The sequence below is a fragment of the Nymphaea colorata genome, chromosome 13 (genome assembly GCF_008831285.2).
Source record: "Nymphaea colorata isolate Beijing-Zhang1983 chromosome 13, ASM883128v2, whole genome shotgun sequence".
NCBI classification, from domain to species: Eukaryota; Viridiplantae; Streptophyta; class Magnoliopsida; order Nymphaeales; family Nymphaeaceae; genus Nymphaea; species Nymphaea colorata.
Window position 1 is genome coordinate 1,060,618 of NC_045150.1, and position 22,004 is coordinate 1,082,621.

General features: G+C 37.9%; 1 protein-coding gene across 1 annotated transcript; it reads right to left on the minus strand.

Annotated features, from left to right (window-relative positions):
• Positions 1 to 904: 904 nt before the first annotated feature.
• On the minus strand, positions 905 to 12,897 carry LOC116267259 (RNA-binding KH domain-containing protein PEPPER). The gene is made up of 6 exons (XM_031648885.2): positions 12,424 to 12,897; positions 8,536 to 8,788; positions 6,397 to 6,545; positions 6,062 to 6,322; positions 3,531 to 3,725; positions 905 to 1,313 (listed from the first exon to the last, which is right to left on the minus strand). The coding sequence occupies exons 1-6, from the start codon at positions 12,766 to 12,768 to the stop codon at positions 1,140 to 1,142; spliced, it is 1,377 nt and encodes a 458-aa protein (XP_031504745.1). The 5' UTR covers positions 12,769 to 12,897; the 3' UTR covers positions 905 to 1,139.
• Positions 12,898 to 22,004: the final 9,107 nt, after the last annotated feature.

The window sequence follows — 22,004 nt, forward strand, 5'->3', positions numbered from 1 at the left end:
CATTCATATTTTTCAGATGCACATGATGACTTGTTTTATAATTCTCAAGAGAACAAAGAGAGGTTCCGGAAGAGCATAATAGTAAGAAGGCATTTGATAGCCTCAGATTTAAGATCAGGGTTTGAGAACCGTGGATTTAAGATCAAAGTAATCAGACCATCAACTTCCAACATTAAATCCCATTTTTTCTCAATACAAAGAAGTAAAATAAAGATATAAAGTGTAGATCTTAAGTCTAACCTAAGATCTTTAGTTTAATGAACCATAGATTTTAACATGGATCTTTTATCATATAAGCAAAAGCAAGTCACTTAAGTTCCACATCAGACCAATAGGTTAAAAATCCAGAATGATCAAACATGCCCTCTAAGTCTCCAGGTTGAAGTTTGAAAAGAAGACAGAAAGAAGGGAAAAAAGAGTTTGGGGTCCACACTTGGCCTTGTGGTGTTAGCTGATGATGGTGTAATGGGAAGTCCAGGGTTCCAGAACTGCTAGAGCTGGTACAGCAAGAGAAAACAAAGAACTAGTAATCTAAATAAACTGAACGATTTCCTGCCATACTCGTGACCTTCAGAAGTGGATACAGGACACTGACGATAGATTTTGCAAGTGCAGAAAGATACTACTTCACACGAAATTCGATAGGCAAAACCAAAGGAATAATTTTATAGAGAGGATCTTTCGATTGTGAGACTCTTAACTTGGTTAGTCAGATCAGTAAGCCTGAAACTAAAACGGCATAGTGTAATTGTCCCCTCCCAAGGATCACCCAAGGAAAGACTGTCATTAGACATGTTCCGTTCGGCTGATGTATGACCTTATTCTAGACAACTTAACCGGATCAACATTCAACACTAGAAGCTGTATAAAACATACTCCCCCTCCCAAGGATCAACATACAATGGAAAAGGGAAGAATCTCAAATGCAATATCATATCTTCATCTACCAAACCAAAAGAAATGCTGTATAAAACACGTTTGTTTGGACTAACAGTTCGGTGACACAAGGGTCGCAAAAGTACCTAGTAGAAGCGCCTCAGCTGACATTTTACATACAAGTAGAAGAACGTTTTAGTACAGAAGAGGCAATGGCAAATAAGAAAATGCAGAGAAATTTGAAAACTAAGCGTTTGTGCCCTTCAAAGCCTATAGCTGCTGTACCCAACCCCGGATGACCTGTATCCGCCAAGAGACTGAGAAGGCAAGGATGATGAAGGGTAAGATGAGTTGCCATACTGAGAATAAGACCTTAAACCAGAATCAAGCTTACTGAAGCTCCCCACCCTTGGTTCCTTGTGACCAGCCATAAAGTCCTGTATCAAATTGAAGTGGCAGTAAACAAAAAGTGATCTCAAATTAAATATCTGCGCAAATTATTCCGACCTTTTTGCTAATAATTGATTTGCATACTTAACATATCATTCTTCACCTTCTCAGTAGCAAGTTTTTAAACGAATGCACTAAGTGAAGTTAAGATGCCACTTATTTTCTCTACTCTGTTATTCTCTGATACATGTACTTCCCCAGTTTCATGGATAAATGTGCTATTATCAATAGAAGGAAATCAATAAGATAATCAAAAGTTTCTTTTTTCACAGGTTCACTGCTCTCCCACTCACCACTGACACAAACTTTAGAAAGGATGACCCAGTGGGTTGCATACCACGGCATAGAAAGGTTAGCTTTTCATGAGAGACCTGACCTGTGGAGGGATCAGTATGTATGGGGCAAAAGAAGGTTTCATTTGACATATAGACTGATGAGAATTGCTTCTCACCTGGCCTTGTCGTATCACCTGATGATTGTATAATGAAAGGTCCAAGGTTTGAGAACTGCAAGAACCAGAGAGAACCAAGAAGATAGCTTCTGATAGAAAAGAACAGAGTGATCAACAATACACTGGACAGGTGCCCTAAGATCTGAGATTAGCTGGTAGGACACGGGCGGCTGAGATTTAGATGGCTTCAGAAAGAGTTCATGGTAGCTGGTAGTGTTGACTGTTCCACCGGAATTTTTGTCACTATTTCAGTATTTTCTCAATAGTTCAGCTCATCAGCCGTTTCATTTTTTCTTCTTTTTTTCTTTTAATGAAGCTAGGACACGAGAAAAGCAAGTGGCATCAACAATCATGTTGTTGAGTCTAGACTAGGAGCATATGCCATTAGGTTTGACAAACATCGGTAGTTAATGCAGGGTAAGTGAATGGCATGCAGTATACACATATGTGCAATTTTCTGAAGTCTGACTCTGTTGCTATGTCTACCATCTAAGCAGGTTGTAACAACAGGTGCAGGCCTATGTCACACGGGTGCGGATGCGATACGGGTGTGGATACGGGGATACGGCAATTTTCAAATTTTTTGAATACGCGGACACGGCTACATTAAATATTCTAAAAAATGATAAGATTAAAAAAACATTAAATTAATTACAATCTTGTTAGAAAATGTGTTTTATCACAAAAGTACTGAATATCTGAAAGGATTGTTCATGGAAATAATTGGATGCATCATAAAAATTTGATAAAATGAAAAAAAAAATTAATGACTTATTTTTTGGCATGTCCTAGCCGTGTCCGCACCCGTATCCCCGTGTCCACGTGTCGACACGGATACGTGGGCTATTTTGCCGTGTCCGTGTGACATAGGTGCAGGCTAATTAGTAATTAAAAATTAGAGATTGTATTTTGCTGTTATGTAACCACAAGATCCTGTTCTGTGACATCAGTTTGCCACTCGAATCAGATAAACTGCCGTCTTGGTGAATTGGTTGTGAAGCAGCAAAAAATATTTGAAGAACCACGTTTCTGAAAATATAACTGAGAAAATATATAAATTTAACTAAAAATACGAAAATTCCTAAAAGAAAAAACATATGGCAGTCTTGAGTTGTAGAATTCAGGCCAATTCAAGTTGATTCTGATAACATTTCACAGGACCTACGCCTTAGTTGCATGGTATAGCAGCCACTGTACCTTTTGTCTTGAATAATGCTCTCCAGGTAGTTGACATGTCATTGACAGCTAGACAGACAGAATGGTGCCAAGCATGTTTATGAAAAATGAAACTGGTGTCACTCTGTAGATGAGTTATTTCCACTGCCAATGTGGCAGTAACTACAGATCATTTGGGTGAATTTCAAGGTCTGTCTCATAATAGTATGGAAGCTTGTCTCCAGTGACACTTCTCCTGGTGTTCTCCTCTTACTTTAAGTTTGATTGTGACCCAGAACTAGGTTTATTCTAGTGATTAAAATTCATTACCTATGACTAAAAATTCTAGTTTGCTCAATCTATAGATACTCCAGGACCAGGTTGCGGTGGTTAAAAGTTCATTATATGAATTCTGGTTTGCTCTATGAAGAGTTGGTTGTCCTCTAATTTTCCTGCTATTTCTGTTTCTTTATCAGCTCTTTGTATGATAAATAAATTCGTGCCAGAACGTGCTTGGACATTTTCTGCAGGAATTATGTATGCTGTCTCAAACAAAGAGTGAGAAAACAGAGAAAGAAAAATATGTAAGCTCACTTACTTGAATCAGAGTTTGGGCTGTCTGAACCTGGGAAGCACTACCTTTAATCTCAACAGTTATCTCATCTGACATACCCCTGCTTTCCTGGACAGTAAGTATAGCACCACTGGTACTACGTATGTATGCAATGTTTGCTCCTGCCACACCAATAATGTCCTCGGCATAATAAAGAGGAATCTGCATCGTCTGTGTCACCTGGTAATGCAGAACACTAGGTAAAGCAGGAAACAAATGAAGTTCATGTTTCATGCAGCTATAAAAATAAAATGATATCACTATAAACATTGAAGGTTGAAGCCATGTCTATGTAACTTAAACAGAAAATTCTGAAATTTCAGTTTCATTAGCATGTTATTTTTTGGCAAAAAAGACAGCTATGATCTCCAGTTAATAAAATAGATATGGCACCCAATCAAAACAGGTCGCCATTCTGGTATCTTTACAAATTAACATGGTAGTGAAATTGGACATGTCATATTCTGAACATGTCAAGAACCATTATTTTTGGGAAAATAGTGCTAATAGAATCATTAATTGGAGAAAAAGACTACGCTCAGTTCACCTTTCCTTTCTTTTGAAACCAAGCGCATGGAACTGCATGTTGGCCATCGCAATAGACTACATATTGGTGTTGGTATGGTCAACTTTCTGAAGTTCAATATTTGTCTATTATGATTTATGATCATCAGTTCCAGGTGAAGGTCCATAGATACATAATGTCCCAGCAGGGATGGACAACTTTCAGCATTCCTGGGAGAGCAGCAACTTGGGACCTTGTCAACTTCCTAACCAATGAAAAGTAATCTGCATCCCATGGGTTGGAATCTATGTGTCACAATGAACATGGGCAGCAGAAGATCCTAAAATGTGAACATGCAAAATTACCATTATAAGCATTCATTTTACCCATATTCACTTCTCATTTTGTGAACAACCCTGTTATGCACACTCAAGACCTTGCAACAACCAATAGTATAAACTATAAAGTGTCGTATGTAGATTGAGGCTGACAATTTCCCTACATTTTGACAGAAAATGCAATAAAACATAGACGAAGGAGAACTTTCAACGTCAATGATTCATGAGACGTTCTCGTATATTTCAGTGACAAGGGACAGGCAAAAGGTTACCATACCCTTACTACTTGGAGCCTTGGAGTATAGATGACACAGACACCTATTGTGAAAATGGCAATCTGGTATATTTTGCTTTTTAAGACACTTCTATCAAGTATCAACACAAGTGACTGTACCCAAAATTTTTGTCAAAAGTACCCGGCTGAACTCAAAGCCCCGAGGTTTAAATTCTTAAAGTATACTCCAGTTCCAAGGAGAACAGTAGCAGGTAATTTCCACATGAAAACAGCAGCCACATGAACTTCAAAAGGTTGCATAGAGAGGGATATCCCATTCCATTAACATGGAGTTGATCCTACAAAACTGTACTTCTGCCTATCGATATTCACCTAGTTCAGCAGTGTGTCTCAACCAGCCAATGCACATTAGTAAGCATATTCAAGCTTGGCTAAGCCAGCCTGAGGACCTATAGCATGACCGCTTAAACAAGCCGAAGATGAAGCACTCGAGCTTAACTAAGCCAGTTAAATCTGTATGCAGCTAAGCATACAAGTTATATTGCATTACAGGGAAAGAGGCAAGAATACTTGCTCAACCACCTCATATATTGTATGACCTAAAATTATATATAGCAAAAGCAACTAACTTGAACTAAACTAACTCAAAACAAGCGGGAATGAAGCTTAGATAAATCTATGATTAAACACAGAGATAAAAGCTTTACTCTGGCTCAAGTGAAGCTCAATTCTTCTAACTTTCCAGGAGACAAGCTTACTAAGATGCTAACTAAAGTTGGAGCTGGGGTTGGCCTGTGTACATCCATGCTTGTTACAATAAGGTCTCTCCCAATCTCTTCTTTCATTGGTTTTTTACCAAAAATTTCATCATGTTCAGAGGTGGACTTAGATTGAAAATCTACCAAAACTAGGCCTATCAGATCAAACCTTAGATCCTGTACTAAAGCCTCCATCACTAGAAGTCTAGAATACCTAGATGATCCATAATCTAATGGCATTCCAATCTGGAAACAGGTCCACTTAGCAATGCACCTTCTTCCATTCAAATTCAACAGCAGACTACAGTCTCTATTCACAATTTGTTTCGTGACTTTTGTCATGTATAGGTATTTAAAGCCTACCACTACAGACCATAGAGTTTAACTTTCCTACAAACTAAGCCCAAGATAAATTTCCGTTCTCTACAACTATCTTCTGCAATTCTCCCCAATCTCCACATAGAGGTTTGATGTGAACAGAGTATAAGACCATTCAGACTTGGAAAAAACAAAAATATGGAGCACTTCCCTGCATCTTTGGACTTCACAGAATAATAAGAGCATCCAATTTGGATAGAGTAGATAGCTTACAGAATGTAACAAAGATAAAGAAAAAAGGAAAACAAGGATACTTCGGAAAGACAGTGATGAGAAGAAGCGCAATAAGAAGAGAAAAGCACCTGTGTAACCATAGCAGCAGCTGTGCGTCCTAATGTTGAAGACCGCAGACCACCAAGTGTAGGATCTTGACCATATGCTGACAAACCAGATAGTGAAACCTGTGAATCCAACTGGCTTTCACGATCAAGATATAAGGAATCCCTCTTCAATGAAAGAGCGTAGTCTGCTCCTGCTCCAATTTGTGCAGTTGCATGTTGAACACCTTGTGTTTTATCAGCCCAAGTGTCTACTAGGTGATCATGAGTGCTTGGTGCATTATACTACCAAATAACCATCAATTATTAGTATACATATGCTTTCCAAATTAATGAATGTAACAAAATATGAGACTCACATTTTTCTCAAACAAAGGGATGACACTACGGTCAACCAAAAATTTGCGAAGATGTCCAACAGATGCTTCCAGGGCTTTATAGACCTGCATGGTTTCTCCTTGTATGTCAAGAACTCTCTCATCTGATGTAGCATAAGATGGAGTCTCCTCTGTTATGACATCATAGACACCATAAGCAATTAATTTGAAAGCTTATTTTTATAAACTTCAAACAGACTACTAAATACAACAGTTAGTATTTAGCCACAAATACAAATGGGCAAACCTAGGGAAATTTGTAGCGTAAACTTCAGATACAACCTGATCTCCAGGTTTTTCAATATGAAAGAACATGGATGGTTGTAACTAACAGAGAATGGCAGTTTATGAAATACCACAGTCAACATGACATGTGCATCCATTTTCTAACCACAGTCACAATGCAGCTATATATTTGAAAATATTTTGTTTTTATTGCCAAAAGAATATGAAACATGAAACATCATTAACAGGAAGATCTTGAATAACTAAAGAAATATTTCACAAGATAATATTCTGTTTTTTATAAAAAAAAGATTTTTGATGTATTTGTATGGTATGATTTTATTATTTGATTATTTTGAAACTTTAAAACCTAGTTTGATTCTTTATCAATATGTTAGTGAACAAAATTGGTAAAAAAGTCTTAATTTCATAATTCTTTATATTGTTTTTACATGTTTCTAACCCTTTGATTCTTGAATTTGCAAGATTTTACTGAGGTTAGACAACTTTGCTGAAAAACATCCAAGAATCACATAACAAGTTTCTTGTCGATGACATGAATCGTGGAAAATAAACAATATTTGATCAAAAGATTAACTTCTACACAAGATGGTCTGCTTAGCGCAGGTACTGATGAAAATCTGCACTTGCTATGACATAGGACAATAACAAGGCATCAACATGACCCAAAAAGAGGGAAGAAAGCAACATACTCCATTCCAAAACATGTAATTATCATCAAACTCGATTCAGATGGTTTCTCTCCTCTGCTATTGTGAGCTCCATACTTTCAGTAACACAACAAGTTCAATCTTTACAAGTCAAATGGAGACAAAATAATTTTTTATGGCATTCTTGAGTTCTGGATGAATGGGAAAACATGCCTCATGTCAACCTACTTTTATTCAGATTGTGTGTGGCTTAGACAAAATTGACATCTTTGAACTTACAGCTTTCGAAGAAAAAAAAATGAAATATAAGGATACATCTCACTCTAGTCTTACAAGATTTATATGCAATGAAGTTAGTGGCAAATCCAGCAGGGTAAGAAAGCATGATCAAGCATCAAAATCAGCTATGACCAATTTACTGCATACATAACAAATGCAAAGTATCATTATGAAGGCTTCGATGTGAAACGGTGTTATTAGCAAAGTGATAAAGATTCAAAAATATGCCATTAGAAATCTAAAAAGCAACTAATGACATCATGTACATGGTCTATATTAGTGTCCACGTGTGGAAAACTTCACGCATAAATAAAGGAACTGGCCTTGTCAAGTACCTATATGTATGTAGTAATATGAATTTTCATAACTTATAAAACTGAAATTACAAAGTATACATGTGCAAACTGAACCAACAGCTGAGATGACTTGGTTGGCCAGAAAACATAACCTGGTCAGTCGTCCAGGTTCTCTTGAACTACAAGCCTACGATCAAAATATAACAATAACCAGAGGTCCAGAAGTATAATGCATAAAGCTTCTGTTAGCATTCATCAACATTTTGGCCAAAAGCATGCCTCCTATCCATATCTGGCAAATTTCCCTCCAAAACTTGGGATAAAAAATCCTTAGAAATCATGATATAGACTTAAAAAGTTTATCCAAGGCCCCAACCCATCTCTAAGATTTTCACTATTTATCCTTGGGAAGATAAATCTGGAAACATGAAAAGACACGGACACACACACAACATGGACTGTGGACATCAGATGAAGTGCAGCACCGAAATGTTGAACAATGAACAAATCATTGCAAACCCACTCCTAAGATAACTGACCTTCTAATGGATCGGTAAGAAACACAAAGGATCATTAAAGTGAATCAGTACAGACATAAACAGCCATTAAGGTCAGGAAAACAAAAAACAGAAAAAAAAACGTACACATACCTGCAGATAAAACACGCATGTGGGCACCACTGTTCTCTTGTATGGACTTTATTAAAGTGCCCTGCTTTCCTATCAAACTAATAGCTTGCGACGAAGCAATCAACATACGAAATGAACAAGGCAGTGATGCTACTGAACTCGTACCATCACCTTCACCATCTGTAAGTCCAGTAACACGCTTGAAAACTCGTAGAGCAGCATCCATAGCAGGAGACATTTTAGCATCTGGCTCTTCCTTTCCATATACCAGGACCTGAATGCACAAATAGATTGTTAAACGGCAATCAATGCTCGATGATCGACCAGAATAACAAAGGGAGCATAGGAAAATGTGAACTTTCTGCTTAAATAAAAATAAACCATCACAAATTTCCATTGCCATCTAAAACAACTTCACCAAGCAAACATGGGTCAGAAATTAGCTTGTTGTTGCAAAACCATCAAGCAGCCAATGACCTTGGAAACCTAAGAGAGGCCTGCCGAAAAGTTTCAAGTATAAAGTATAAACATGATGAAATGCCCACGGAACATAATGTTCACAAGCTTTTTAATTCACTAAGCTGAAGACAACACTTTTTCCAGCAAACCATCTAGGGCTAGGATTCTATTAGAGAAAAGAGTAAAGCAATAAATATTTCTTCTGCTAGGCAACTCTCTTCCATCTCATCTTGTAGAAAAAAGAACTACTCGGATTCTTCTTTTCTAGGAAACCAAAGAACTACCCAGATTCTTCTTTTCTAGGAAACCTTTCATTCTCAGTTGGGAAAATGAGAAAAGTTTTCACTTCTCTGAACCCTGTTTTTCCTATCATTTTCCTACTTGTAAAATGTATCCTAACATTCCACCAAACCCTCAGTGCCGAAGTAGTTGGCCAAGCTTGATGCCATTGATTAAATAACCACAAAGGTGAACCTCAACTTTATCTTCCACCAATTCAAATTTGTTTTCTTGCCTTCACAAACATGATTAAACTCTTATAGTGTAGGATCCCACATTGTTGAGTATTGAACATGATATATTGCTTGCAAGTCTCCCACACTCATGCATACCTCCTATTTACAAGAGGCATATTTGAGTAAACAGTCAACAAGAGCAACATTGATTATCTATAATGGTGTGTTTGTCGAGCCCAGATTCCATTGTTCAAGTAGGATCATAATCCACGTTTTAGAAAAAATATGGAACGTCAACAAACAAAGGAACGGGATCCCAGATTTCATAGGCAAATCCGGGATTCCTTTCCATGGACTTTCACATCCCCTTGCTTGCAATTCTCTCACACTCATGCATACCTCATATTTACAAGAGGCACATTTGAGGAGACAGCCAACAACAGCAGCATATCTATAAGGGCATGTTGTCGAGCCCAGATTCCATCGTTCAAGTGGGATCACAATCCAAGTTTTAGAAAAAACCTGGAATTCCAAAAAGCAAAGGAACGGAAACCCAGATTTCATAGGCAAATGTGGGATTCCCTTCCATGGATTTTCACACACCCCCCCCCCCCCCAGGAAGGGCTGCGATCAAAATGCATGGAAGATTATTTTTCCCATTAGGGCTTCTGTGCATCTCTCTCTCTCTCTCTCTCTCTCTCTCTCTCCTCCATCTCTTCACTGCAGCTGCATTGCATCAGCCCTCTTCAGCTGCTCAAAAGGAAAATTCACCAGTAAATGGCAGCATCCTACAATGGCTTGTAAGAAGAACGCATCAGGTATTCGTCTCTCTCTCTCTCTTTTGGTCGCTTGAGGCTCAACTACCGGCAGTCGCCTTAGGGAGGTGGCAACTATCGGTGGGTTTAATATCTTATACACACACAGGCATTTTTCCCCTTTCTAACATTATTCCACTGTGTTTAATCTCTTTAATTTATCTCTCTTGCTATATGGTGGTGGGGGAGCATAAGTGGAATGGGAACACTCTGGCTGCATGGTGATGGGGTGCCATTTGTGCCTCATCAAGCTAAGAAGAGCCATGGGAAGCAAGAGAAATATGGTGGTGGTGTTCCATTTGCACCTCCTCTGGCTGCATTGTGTTGCTTGAGCAGAAGAGGAATGGGAAGCAACGTTACCTTTTTGTGTTGATTTTGAATGGTACATTGGTTTTGTTTTCATTTTCGCTGTGTTCAGTTCGTATGTAGGTTTAAGATGGTTTTAGTGTGGTTTTTCATGTATTTGAAGCAAAGACAGTGCTGGAATTGGCCCTCTCACAAATCTGTCATGTTTGTTATGTATATATTGTTGTTCAGCTGTAGACATGTTTTTTTCTTAGTGTTGTATTGTTGTATTGGTGTTCTGTGATTGTTGAGATGGCACTCACTATGATACATGCAAGTAACTTAAATGAAAATCCCCCGGAAAAAGTAGATGTGCAAATGAACATAATCTAAGTTTACTGGCTTAACTATAACTCAGGATTCCTTTGTTCCTACAATCAGATATGCTGACTATGGATGGATCAAATAGAATGATAAAACCAACGAATCCACAGATTTGGTTAACAAATTTGGAAAAAAAGGTGTCAACACTCTAGAGATTGGAAACATCAGTTTGGAATTGCAAAATCTCCGAATGAGAAAAGCTGTCCATAAAAATTAGCCTGCGCTAGGGCCTCTAGCGTCTGTTCCAATGGTCCATATTTTTTTCCAAGTTATCAACAAACACCAGAATGGAATCCTGGGATTAAAATTCCAATGAATCACACACAAGCTTTTGCTGGGATGGGGATGCAAATCCCTATTCAGCTGATTCCATGATTAAAAACCTGGGAACAAAATCCCAGAATTTTAATCCTGGTGCTGCCAAACGCTTCCTAAAAGATTCCTTCTTACTGGTTTTATAAGCACACCCTAGCATATTTTTATTAGTAAATTAGTTGATCCAATTTATCTTTTTGAAGGCTCATCAGCTTCTTCATTTCCACTGCAACTTGAATGATAATGCTTTTAGATAAAGAACGAGGCAACAAAAGATTAAAAAAACAAATAGAGATACATGAAAATACAAAACATGTAGATGCAACAAACAGATTAGCCATACAATTGACGAAATTGTACTCCACAGTGTTGCTGTCTGGTAAACCGCAGAGGTTTCTGGCGTGCATGTCTTAGCAAGAAAACATTCTTGTTAGAAAAGATGCATTGATCTTCCTTTACTCCAACTTGCCCATTCCACTAGTATAAGATTCTAGAAAGCAAGACTATTTGTTAGTGTAATATCTAATCTAGCTACCTACAAGTACAGGCTACAATTTCCCTAATCTTCTAATAAGAGATTCACTGAGTTGGAAAAAGACAATCACAGTGACATAAGCGGAAAGCATCCCCCAACTCTGTAAAACTGTTCTACATAAACCATCAAATGCTTAGGTTTCCAATTGCATTAGTTTGTTTAAGCTTCCGGCAGTGAGACTCGTTGGAATATCCAGCGATACTAACATACTCTATGCATGGAATTAAAATTCTTTCATGTGAATCTGCAAAGTCCATGATATAGACTCATGGGGTTCAATCGTTTTGCTAGACCATACACTGCGCGCAGGGGCCATGCTGGAAATATTGAGCAGTTGAAATTTGACGTCTGCTACTCAGCAGCTGCGGGTGTGGTCTCAAGGGTTATTACGCCGCCAATATTCAACAAGCCTATTTAACAGGCTTCCTCGAACGCCAAGTTAGGCAGCTTTTCTGGACAAAGTGGGTGTCACTCAAAAAAACCCCATGTGTTCGGAGAAATGGGATCAACAGAGACCGCTGCAAGATACTTATTTGAAAAAAGAAATCGTTGTTCCCCCACCGAAACACAAAGACGGAAGGCATGAAAAGGACAGAGGAAAATGAAACAAGGCAAGCATAACAGAGAGAGTTATAGAGAGAGAGAGAGAGAGAAAACTGACAATGCGGTCGGAGGAGCCGAGGGGGCCTTCAAGGATGCGAATACGAGCTCTGGAGTCCTCGCACATCTTCTTGATGAGCTCGCCTTTGCGACCGATGATGCTTCCCACCTTGCTCACGGGAACGATGAGGCGGAAGACACTGTCGCCGGGCCACGAGGGCCACCTCTTCTCCGCCACCGTCGTAGTGGTGTTGGCGGTGGCAGCCTCCGTTGGCGCAGCGTCCTCGTCGGCTGTGGGCCCATCGGCACCGTCGGAAGGATCGGCCGAGGGAGAGGAAGGGTCGGCGTCCCGAGCGATCTCCTCCGCCGGCGCCGGTGCTGCTGCTTCCGTCGTGGAATCCGCCATTGAGGGTAGGAGCGAATAGCAAGAGACAGAGACTGAAAGGGAGATAAAAGAGAAAAGCCCTAGAGGGAGATTTTTCTTTTCGGCCCTCTGGAGCGGCTCGTGGATGTCGGACCTGAAAAGCACAAAACCACCACCAGTTGGTTCCCCGACCCCCTTAAAAAGCCCTCCCACGGTTTCCGACTGTTTTTCCCCATGGGAAAGCATTCCTTATGCAATTTTTTCCATGGGAAAACGTAATTCCTTATGCATAATTTTCCATGGGAAAAATTAGTCGAGTAATATAAAGGTCGGTTAGTGGCCGTTTCTGTTGATGTTTTGCCTCCAGACGGTGTGGTAAGGTGTGTTTAGTAGCGGTTGGAATTGAGTTTACAAAAAAATCCAATTTTACATAAAATTTTGGTTTTTTCCAAAATCTAACTTCCATAAGACAGTGGTTTTCTTATAGTGTCATCCAAATGCAACTTAAAAAATATTCAAGAAAAACAAATAAAACAAAATTATTCGAAAATTGGAGGGAAAAATTAAAACTTCGGCGTGCATGAATTGGAATCAAATAGGTCCCAAGTTAAATACGATTCAGGCCACTTATAATGAAAACTCTTTCTTGTGGAATAGAAAAGAATGGTTTTTATAACTTTAAATGTTTACCTCAAATTTGTGTTTTGGATAGTATTAGATTGCAGAGCTTTTTGGAACCTACACTTTTTTGAAAAAAAAAAATCTTTTATTAAAAAGTGGAATAGCTTAAGGTTCTACAATGAAGGTATGTTTAATGAACTAGTAGAAAGCTTGAACGTAAGAATTTTTTGGTGTTTGATGATTAAGTGAAAGAAGTGTTATTGTCACGGGCCAACTGTTCCTGTGTGGCATGACAATCATTCAATCCACTACAAGCTCAAGAGGGCGAGTGAGTACCCAGATAACTTGAAAACAAAAAATGTATAAAGAGAGCAATGTGCACAAGCAATGATGAAAAAGAAATTGCAATGAGTTGCTTCATTTATGAATTACAATACATCACAAGATAGGGTAAGCAATGAGATTGACTCAACTTTCATTAAAAGGGTCCCCAAAGGTGCATACAATGTCTTTTATATTGAACCCTAAAACAATGAATCCCAAACATAACACTTAGAGTGGTGGTAGGATTCTCTTTTACAAGTGAACAAACATACACAAATGGACCCTATAAATAAAAGAAAGACTATGCAAACGCAGACATAGGAAAACAAGCTCCCCCTGCAATTCATGTGTCGTCTTCTGTGCCTACTACTTCAAGGTAGGCACTGACTTCTTCTAGATACTGTTGATTCATCCTAAATGCATACTCTCATGTTCGCTGCTCCTTGTCCACCTACTTCACAAAGATACTTATTCAGCTACTGAGATAGTTGATCTTGTGTCGAGGACTCTACTCAGTTGTCTGTCTGCTACACGCTTTCCTATGGGTGCTTTTCACAAGATTGCTCCTCCTGCAGCCGACGCTTATCTAGATGTTCATCATTGGCATAGAAGGACTTGCATATGTAAAAACACTAGATACAATTTGAAGTTTGGCAGCAAGTATAGCTTCTATGCCAACTTTTCGACATTTTTTATCACAACAAATGGCTCTTCATACCTCTGGATCAAGGTACAATGCCGCCTGTGAAAGATGCACATGTGATCAGGGTATAGCTTCACAAGGATCTAGTCTCAACCCTAAACACGGCAGGTTGTCAACCTTTATCAGTTCACTTCTTCATCTTCTTGATAGCCTTATGCAAAAAATCTTAGAGAGCTCTATCTATTCCTACCAGTCTCTAACAAATTGGAAGGCAAATGTGTGCATTCCCTTCTCTTGGGCTATAAGAGTATGTGGCATCAGTGGTTATTTCCGTGTGGCTCTCTCAAACGAACTATGCCTAGAAAACTTGTTCTTTGACAAATTGCAGTAGAATTAGGCCGTATCGAGCAGCTTCACCCAGTTTTTATGGTTTGTGTTGATGATGTGCCACATATACTACTCCAACAAGACATAGATGTGCTTCATTGATAATTTGTTTGGGGGTGGAAACTTGTGGAAAACATCAAGTTTGAGCTGAGATATCAAAATACTTTCATATCAAAACCTAACCATCTGGCCATAAAGCAGACATCACAGTCACTCACAATGCTTTTCGGCATGATTTAATACTTCACTATGTTCTTATGATGAACTCCACTGCCTTCTCTGTCAGACATTCTTTCGATATTGGGAAGAAAGTAGGATATTTTGAAAACTTATCCACAATCACAAAGATAGAACTAAAGTAATCTATTTTTGGGAGACTCAGAATAAAGTCTATGGAGAGGCCTTCCCATGGAAGATTCGAAACAAGAAGATGTTCTTAAAGGCCAATAGTCTTCAGGTTCAACCCATTATCTTATTAGCAGATGAGGCACAACTTAACATAGACCTCTACATCATCTCACATTTGTGGCCAATGGTAGCTGCTTCTGGGGAGTACTACGATCCACTCCTTGCTATTCATGGTCATGCCACAATGTGTCCTGACACTCATTTACGAACTCCTCTTGAAAGTTGTTCCACATTGGCATGAATACACGTCCCCCTTTAGTGAGGAGAAGTGTATCCCATAGCTAAAACCTTTGTGTCTTCCTTATTTTGGCCAAGGCCATCAAGTGTTGTGTCGTCAAGTTTTGTCTCATCCCCTTGCAAACACGCTTGAGGAGAGTGCCCTCTAGTTGTATTTCAGATACCTTTTTTTGAGTTGCCACAAGTATTGCCTTTCGACTCAATGCATCAGCAACAACATTGGTCTTTCTCACCTTCTATTATAGAGCAAAGTCAAACTTTGCCAAGAATTCTTACCAGTGGGTCTGCTCGAGGAACAACTTCTCGTGTATAGTGCATCTGCACCTCCTCTAGTTTTCAGTTTTCTTAGATGATTGGGTAACTCTCTTGCATCAATGCTCCACCGATGGCAAAATAAAAGACATTTGTGTTTACCTCAAAAGATTTCAAGTGATTGGGCAACTTAAGCAAGGGCTCTTGCACAAGTGCTCTCTTCAAACCTTTGAAAACAATAACCTTGCAAACTACATCTAGGCCTTGTTCTTTTTGAGCAAGTCAGTGAAGGGTGTAGTAAGTAGAGAATACCCCTTGATGAACTACTGATAATAATTTTTTAAACCATGGAAGGACCACAATTGAGGCATTGTAATTGGTAGCTTCCATTCTTAGACGGTTCTCCCTTTCTTTCGATAACATGGGCAAGAAAGATGATCTCTTGTTGGGCATACAAACACTTATCTTCTTTTTACATATGTATCATTCTCCTTCAACACTTAAAACATCACCTACAAGTGACTGACTGAACTTTCCGCTGCCATTAAAGACCTCTACATCGTCAAGATAAATCACAATAAACTTACCAGTGTATGGGTAGAAGAACTTGTTCATCAATGTTGAAAAGGTCATTGGGCATTGGTCAACCCGAATGATATGACTAAGAATTCATAAGCTCTATAACAGGTGATACAAGTAGTCTTTGGTTCATCACTTTCTACAATTCTAACCTGCCAGTAATTTGAACAAAAGTGCAACTTTGAAAAGATTCATGCATTGCGCAACTGATCGAACAAGTTGACAATAAGAGGCATAGGATATTTGTTCTTGAATGTTACATTGTTCAATGCATGATAGTCCACATAGAGTTGCTTTGAGCCATCATACTTCATATGGAACATTACTGGGCTTCAAATGGTGCCCTTTAAGGTAAGATGATTTATGTTTCCAACATCTCATCAAGCTGCTTTCACAGATCTTGTAATTCAATTGGTCTCATATGATAAGGACCCATGGTCAGGGGTCTAGCCTTAGGGACCATTTCAATTTGATGATCAACTTCATACCTTAACGGTGGATGCCTTGGTAGTTGGGGGGGGACATTACTCCTTAGAACTCTGTCAGAAAAGGAACTAGGCTTGGTGGGAAGGCAATTGGCTTGACTTCTTTTTCGATGTGCATGGCCGCAAAAAACATCTGCTCTCCCCACCACATGTCTTTCTTTAGCTGCATGGTTAGTAACATGGAGAGCGACTTCCACTGAAAGAGCACTGTATGCAGAGAGTCTGACCCCATCAGCGTCAAGGAGTTGAATTTCACCAAGATCATAACATTTGTAGCTTCGAATGAATTATATACTAAGAATTACCTTGAAATCATCTAGATGAGCAAGTGATAAGTTTGTAGTGTCAACCCAACTTTTAATCTGTATGGCTATACCCTTTGCTTCTCCAAGAATGGGTCTGGCCACAGAGTTCACTATCTTTAGGGTTCTATGTTTAGGCTCAGGCTTCAAACCTAATCTTTATTTCTCTTCTTTCGAAATAAAGTTGTGTGTTTCCCTTGAGTATACCATAGCTGTAGTAGAGTTTTCCTTCATAGTGATAACTAAGTACATCAGTTCTTTATTCACCATCATGCTTGACATCGCTCAACTTTGGATAATGTCGAACATTTGAATGGCCCCTATTTACCACTGCCTTCTTTGACCTCACCCCTTGGTAGGTTTTGCATCATTGACCTACCTATTGTCTTTTAGAAGCCGCTTCAAACATTGTCTAGCCATGTGCCTATCTCCATTGAACCAGCTAGTCACCATTTTAGTCTGGTTATTGTTGTTCTTGCGAAAGAAAAGTTCCTACTCGTATTGTGTCGGTTTGGCAATTCACCTTTGTTGTCTCATTGGTCATCTTTCTTTTCTCCGTAGTCAGATTTCTTCGAGGGTTTGAATGTATTAGTGTAGTTTTTTATGTTAGGTACCAGCCAAACACTATGCTACCAAGGTCTCCAGACTACCTTTTTCCACTTTGGCTTGACTTTAAGGTCGAAGTCCTATTGCAAACCAATCGAGTTTATCCCCTTCCAGCACATTGGTACATCTAACATGAGCTTCTAGTAAGTCCTCAGATACTCTTCACCCACCATTTGATATGCCTACCATCTTGCATTCGAGGGTATGAAGTAACTCTTCAATTCCCGTTGAAAGTCATTGCATGTATCTACTTTGCAGATCTCTTTTTTGAATGTTAAGTGATTTTACCTCCACCACAAAACTACATCACCCTCTAGCAACATCGTTGTAGTTTTGACCTGAAGGTCATCTTCTACAATGCTTTATAGATCTAGGTACTATTCACTTGGAACAAAAAATTGTCAATCAACAACTATTTCGTTACCATTATACTTTGCTGGACTTTGAATGTTGACCTTTGTTGATCAATCATCACCGCCACTTATTAAAACACAATGCTATAAAGTACGGCTCTTTGCCTAAAGTTCTTTAACTTCAGCCTGTCACATGACCACTATGTTAGCAAGTCATTTGTTCATGGCCATAAGTTCTGTAGTCTGTTCTTACATAGTCTTCATTAGGCCTGGGTATTGGGTTGGGTCGATGCCCAAAACACGAGCTTGGGCCCAACTTGATGCTTGAAACTCGAGCTCGAGCTCGAGCTCGAGTCTGGCCCGATTAAAATAAAAAATATTTTTTTAAATATCAAGAATGAATATTAAATATATTTTAAATAATAAAATATATATTATTATTAAATAAAAATAATATAAAAATTAATCGAGCCAAATCGGTCCCTATCAAGCCGACCTGGGCCTAGGCCCGATTGGGCCGAGTACCCGTCGGGTAGATGCCCATGCTTAGTCTTCATTTCGTCCTTCTATTCCTCGATTGACTCAAATGCGTTGCCCAATGCTTCATCATATGTGGTTACTTTGACAACTAGCTTGTTCATTGTTTCGGCTAGGTCTCCCCAATTACAAGGTAAGACCACATCATTAGAATGGACCACTACCTTGCCCTTTGGTGCTTTGTAGATTACATTGAGTCGCTAGGACATCCTTCTCAATCACCACTTGCCGGTGTGTTACTCTACAGTGACCCTCCAACTGCTTCCCTATCTTAAATCCAACATGACTTTGATACTAGTTGCCACGGGCTGACTGTTCTTTGGTCCATGTGGTGTAATGGTCCTTCAATTTGCTGCAAGCCTAAAGGGGCAGACGAGTATATAAAGAAAACAAAGTATACAAGGACAGGAAAGAACTTGCAATGAGTTGTTTCATTCACTTTGAAAAGTAGTACATCACAATAGAAGGTAAGCAAAAATATTGACTTAACTTTACTTACAAGGGCGTCTGAAGGTGCATACAAAGATCCTCATGCTAAGCACTCTAAACAAAGAATCCCAAATATGATACTTGGACCAGTGAAAGGGTACTCCCTTACAAGTGAATAGACATACGACCATGGACCCTATAAACAAAAGAAAGATTGTACAAATAACGACACAAGGGAACAATTACAATGTTATTTTTAATTTGCTTTTTAATAATCACACAAATTTTGCTTTCTTTACTTTTATTTAAATAGTTTTACAAAAAATTGAAAAATAAGCTAGCAAGCCATACAATTATTTAGAATTACTTTTATTTTAAACATGTTTATTTGAAAAATATTAAAAATTATTTCTACATCCAAAAAATAGGCTATTCAAAGTTGTGTAAATTTCCATTTTCTTTCACATATTAAATTTATCATAAATCAAAGTTACATTTGCATAATTTTGGCCATACTAGCAGATCAGCCTATTTGGATGGGATCATCTCCATTCCATATATCATTTATAACAAATTAAACTCATTCATGTGGTCTCAATTGTAAGTTATCTAGCTAAATTCTACTACCAATTTGGTGAACCAAGAGACCCAACTCTGAAATATCCATTCTTAAGAAAACTAATCCAGTTGAAAATCACCAAAACGGAGGAAGTTGTCAAAACAGCCCTTGGTGGTAAGTGGCACATATTAGACCAACAAACATCTTAAGCTTGGAGCCACTCATGAAAAACATGAAGCTAAATTAATGGCATTCACTATAAAGGCTCATGTAACCAACCCACAAATGAGAACTAGAATATAGGTCACCATATAAATGAAAAGTTAAGCAGTTTAATTCACCAATAAGCAAGAGATGTCCACTCGAGAAACATTACAAGGAACCGGGTAAGAAAAGAAAAAAAATCTGTTATATGGTTGCTTGTGAAAAGGGGATATACAGCCTTCATTTTTCACCTATTGCATTTCAATTTCCGTTCAACAATTGTTCATGGTCAAATCATCGATGGATGATATCATATATCATCATGTCATCAAAAATAAAGTTGTTTATTTCTATCTGATCTTATGGCACATAATGATTTCCTTTATTAATTGAAAATAAAAAATAAGACCGAGACTCACTCAATTGAATTTTTCATCATTGATTTGCATAAAGTCTTGTTGTAAGATTAACAAATCAACGCATTATCACATAAACATTCATATAATAACAACCTTGTAATAGGCTCCATATAATAACAACCTTGTAATAGGCTCCATATAATAACAACCATGTAATAGGCATTCACATCAAACCGAATTTAGATTCAGAACTATCATATAAGGAAGTTATACTTGAACATTATAAGCAAAACAAAAGTTGAACATTACACAATCACGTGTCAATAATATATCAATGTCCAAAGAAAGGGGATCACCTCAAAATGAACCATATGGATTAGTGTGTCAATATGTGGTCAAGGATAGGCTAGTCCTAAATAGTCTCTTAGTTCAACGGATACAGATCCAACACAAAAAGAAATCTATTATAGAAAACGGATCCACCATCAACATAGACCCATTTGGTCAGACTAAGACTCTTTAGGTAGACTATATTTTTTCTCTTCTTCTTCAAATACAATTTTAGGTGATTTCTAAGGTATAAAATTTCCTAAACATGGTGCCATTGTATCGGTAGACCAATGGTTGGCAATGCTCCAAACTATTATATATGTCTTTAGATACACATGGTACTTTTGACAATGTTTTATCTACAAGGCTCCATAAAAGATGAGATAATGTCAAATATATGCATGCATAAAACACAATAAAAAATAATGCTATGAGATCATTAAAACACAAAATAACACAAGAAACACAAGTGCTAAGGCACACCTATGATACAACTTGAAAAAGAAGACTAGAATACATAAAGTACAAACTTACTATGTTGATAATATGTATACATTTGTATTGTTATAGTTGTTTTCAATAAATTGTTGCTTCCATGTTGAAATTGTTTGAACAACAATTTTAGGTGCACTTAAGAATGTTGAAACATTGCCATGTAGAGGTCGTTGTTCCTCATCAAATTGCTTGCTCATCACTTGGATTGTGTTCAATGATAAAATTATGCAATATGAGTGTAGTTAAAACAATCTGAACTTGTTTTTTGAATGGATATTCCACTTGCATTTTAAGCATTGGGAATTGTCCTTTCAACAAGTCAAATGTTCTTTCTACTATTATTCAAAGTGATGAAAACATATACTTAATTAATTTTTCTACAATTCCAATTGAGCATGCTCCATATGTCTTAAGTTTTGACAAATGATAAAAATGACCTTGATAAAGTGTTAACAAACTGACAATATTTGGATGATCATCATCTACAAGATAATATTTTCTTATAGGTCAAATTGTTCAAACAAATATTATGTACTTATGCAAACTTTGTTATTAGTGTCAGATATATAGAAACATTGCCAAACAAATCATACACTTGCCCTGATATATCACAGAAGCTCGAAAGAATGATCAAGTGCATTGTACAACACTTTTGAGTCAGTTGAATTGCCTTCTCGCCCTACCATTATATAGTGGAATCACATACCAAATGCAACTATAACTAATACATTTTGAGAGGGAACTCCTTTTCTATTGTGAAACCTTACTTGTTTTGATGTTGGTACCCATGTAGGTATATGAGTAAATCAATAGCACTTAAACAATCCTACATGCAATTATGAAGGTTAGATGTTTAGTACATTATTGTTGTGAAAAACAAATGTATGTTGTGAAATTACTTGTAAATATGGATAAAAACAATGAGGACTTCAAATTTTTGATGAAATGTTATTGTCAAATCACCATATATAATTTTGTTCAAATAAACAAACTGCTTGCATTACAAAATTGGCACATTTAGCATTTGTCTTGTTTGTTGAAATACATTTTGCATGATTACGATTTTCTATCCAACAATTACGAGAAATATGGCTACTTGCTTATATACACTAATGTCATGAGCATCCTTTAATGCATTTCAAGCTCTCAAAGTATTATTATATGTGCA

What these genes read in the sequence shown, in the direction of transcription:
- LOC116267259 (XM_031648885.2), bottom strand. Translation starts at nt 12,768, where the DNA reads ATGGCGGATTCCACGACGGAAGCAGCAGCACCGGCGCCGGCGGAGGAG. An exon ending in CATGCGTGTTTTATCTGCAG is followed by an intron (nt 6,546 to 8,535) that starts GTATGTGTACGT and finishes ATGTCATAACAG; the next exon opens with AGGAGACTCCATCTTATGCT. An exon ending in CTGCTGCTATGGTTACACAG is followed by an intron (nt 3,726 to 6,061) that starts GTGCTTTTCTCT and finishes CTGCATTACCAG; the next exon opens with GTGACACAGACGATGCAGAT.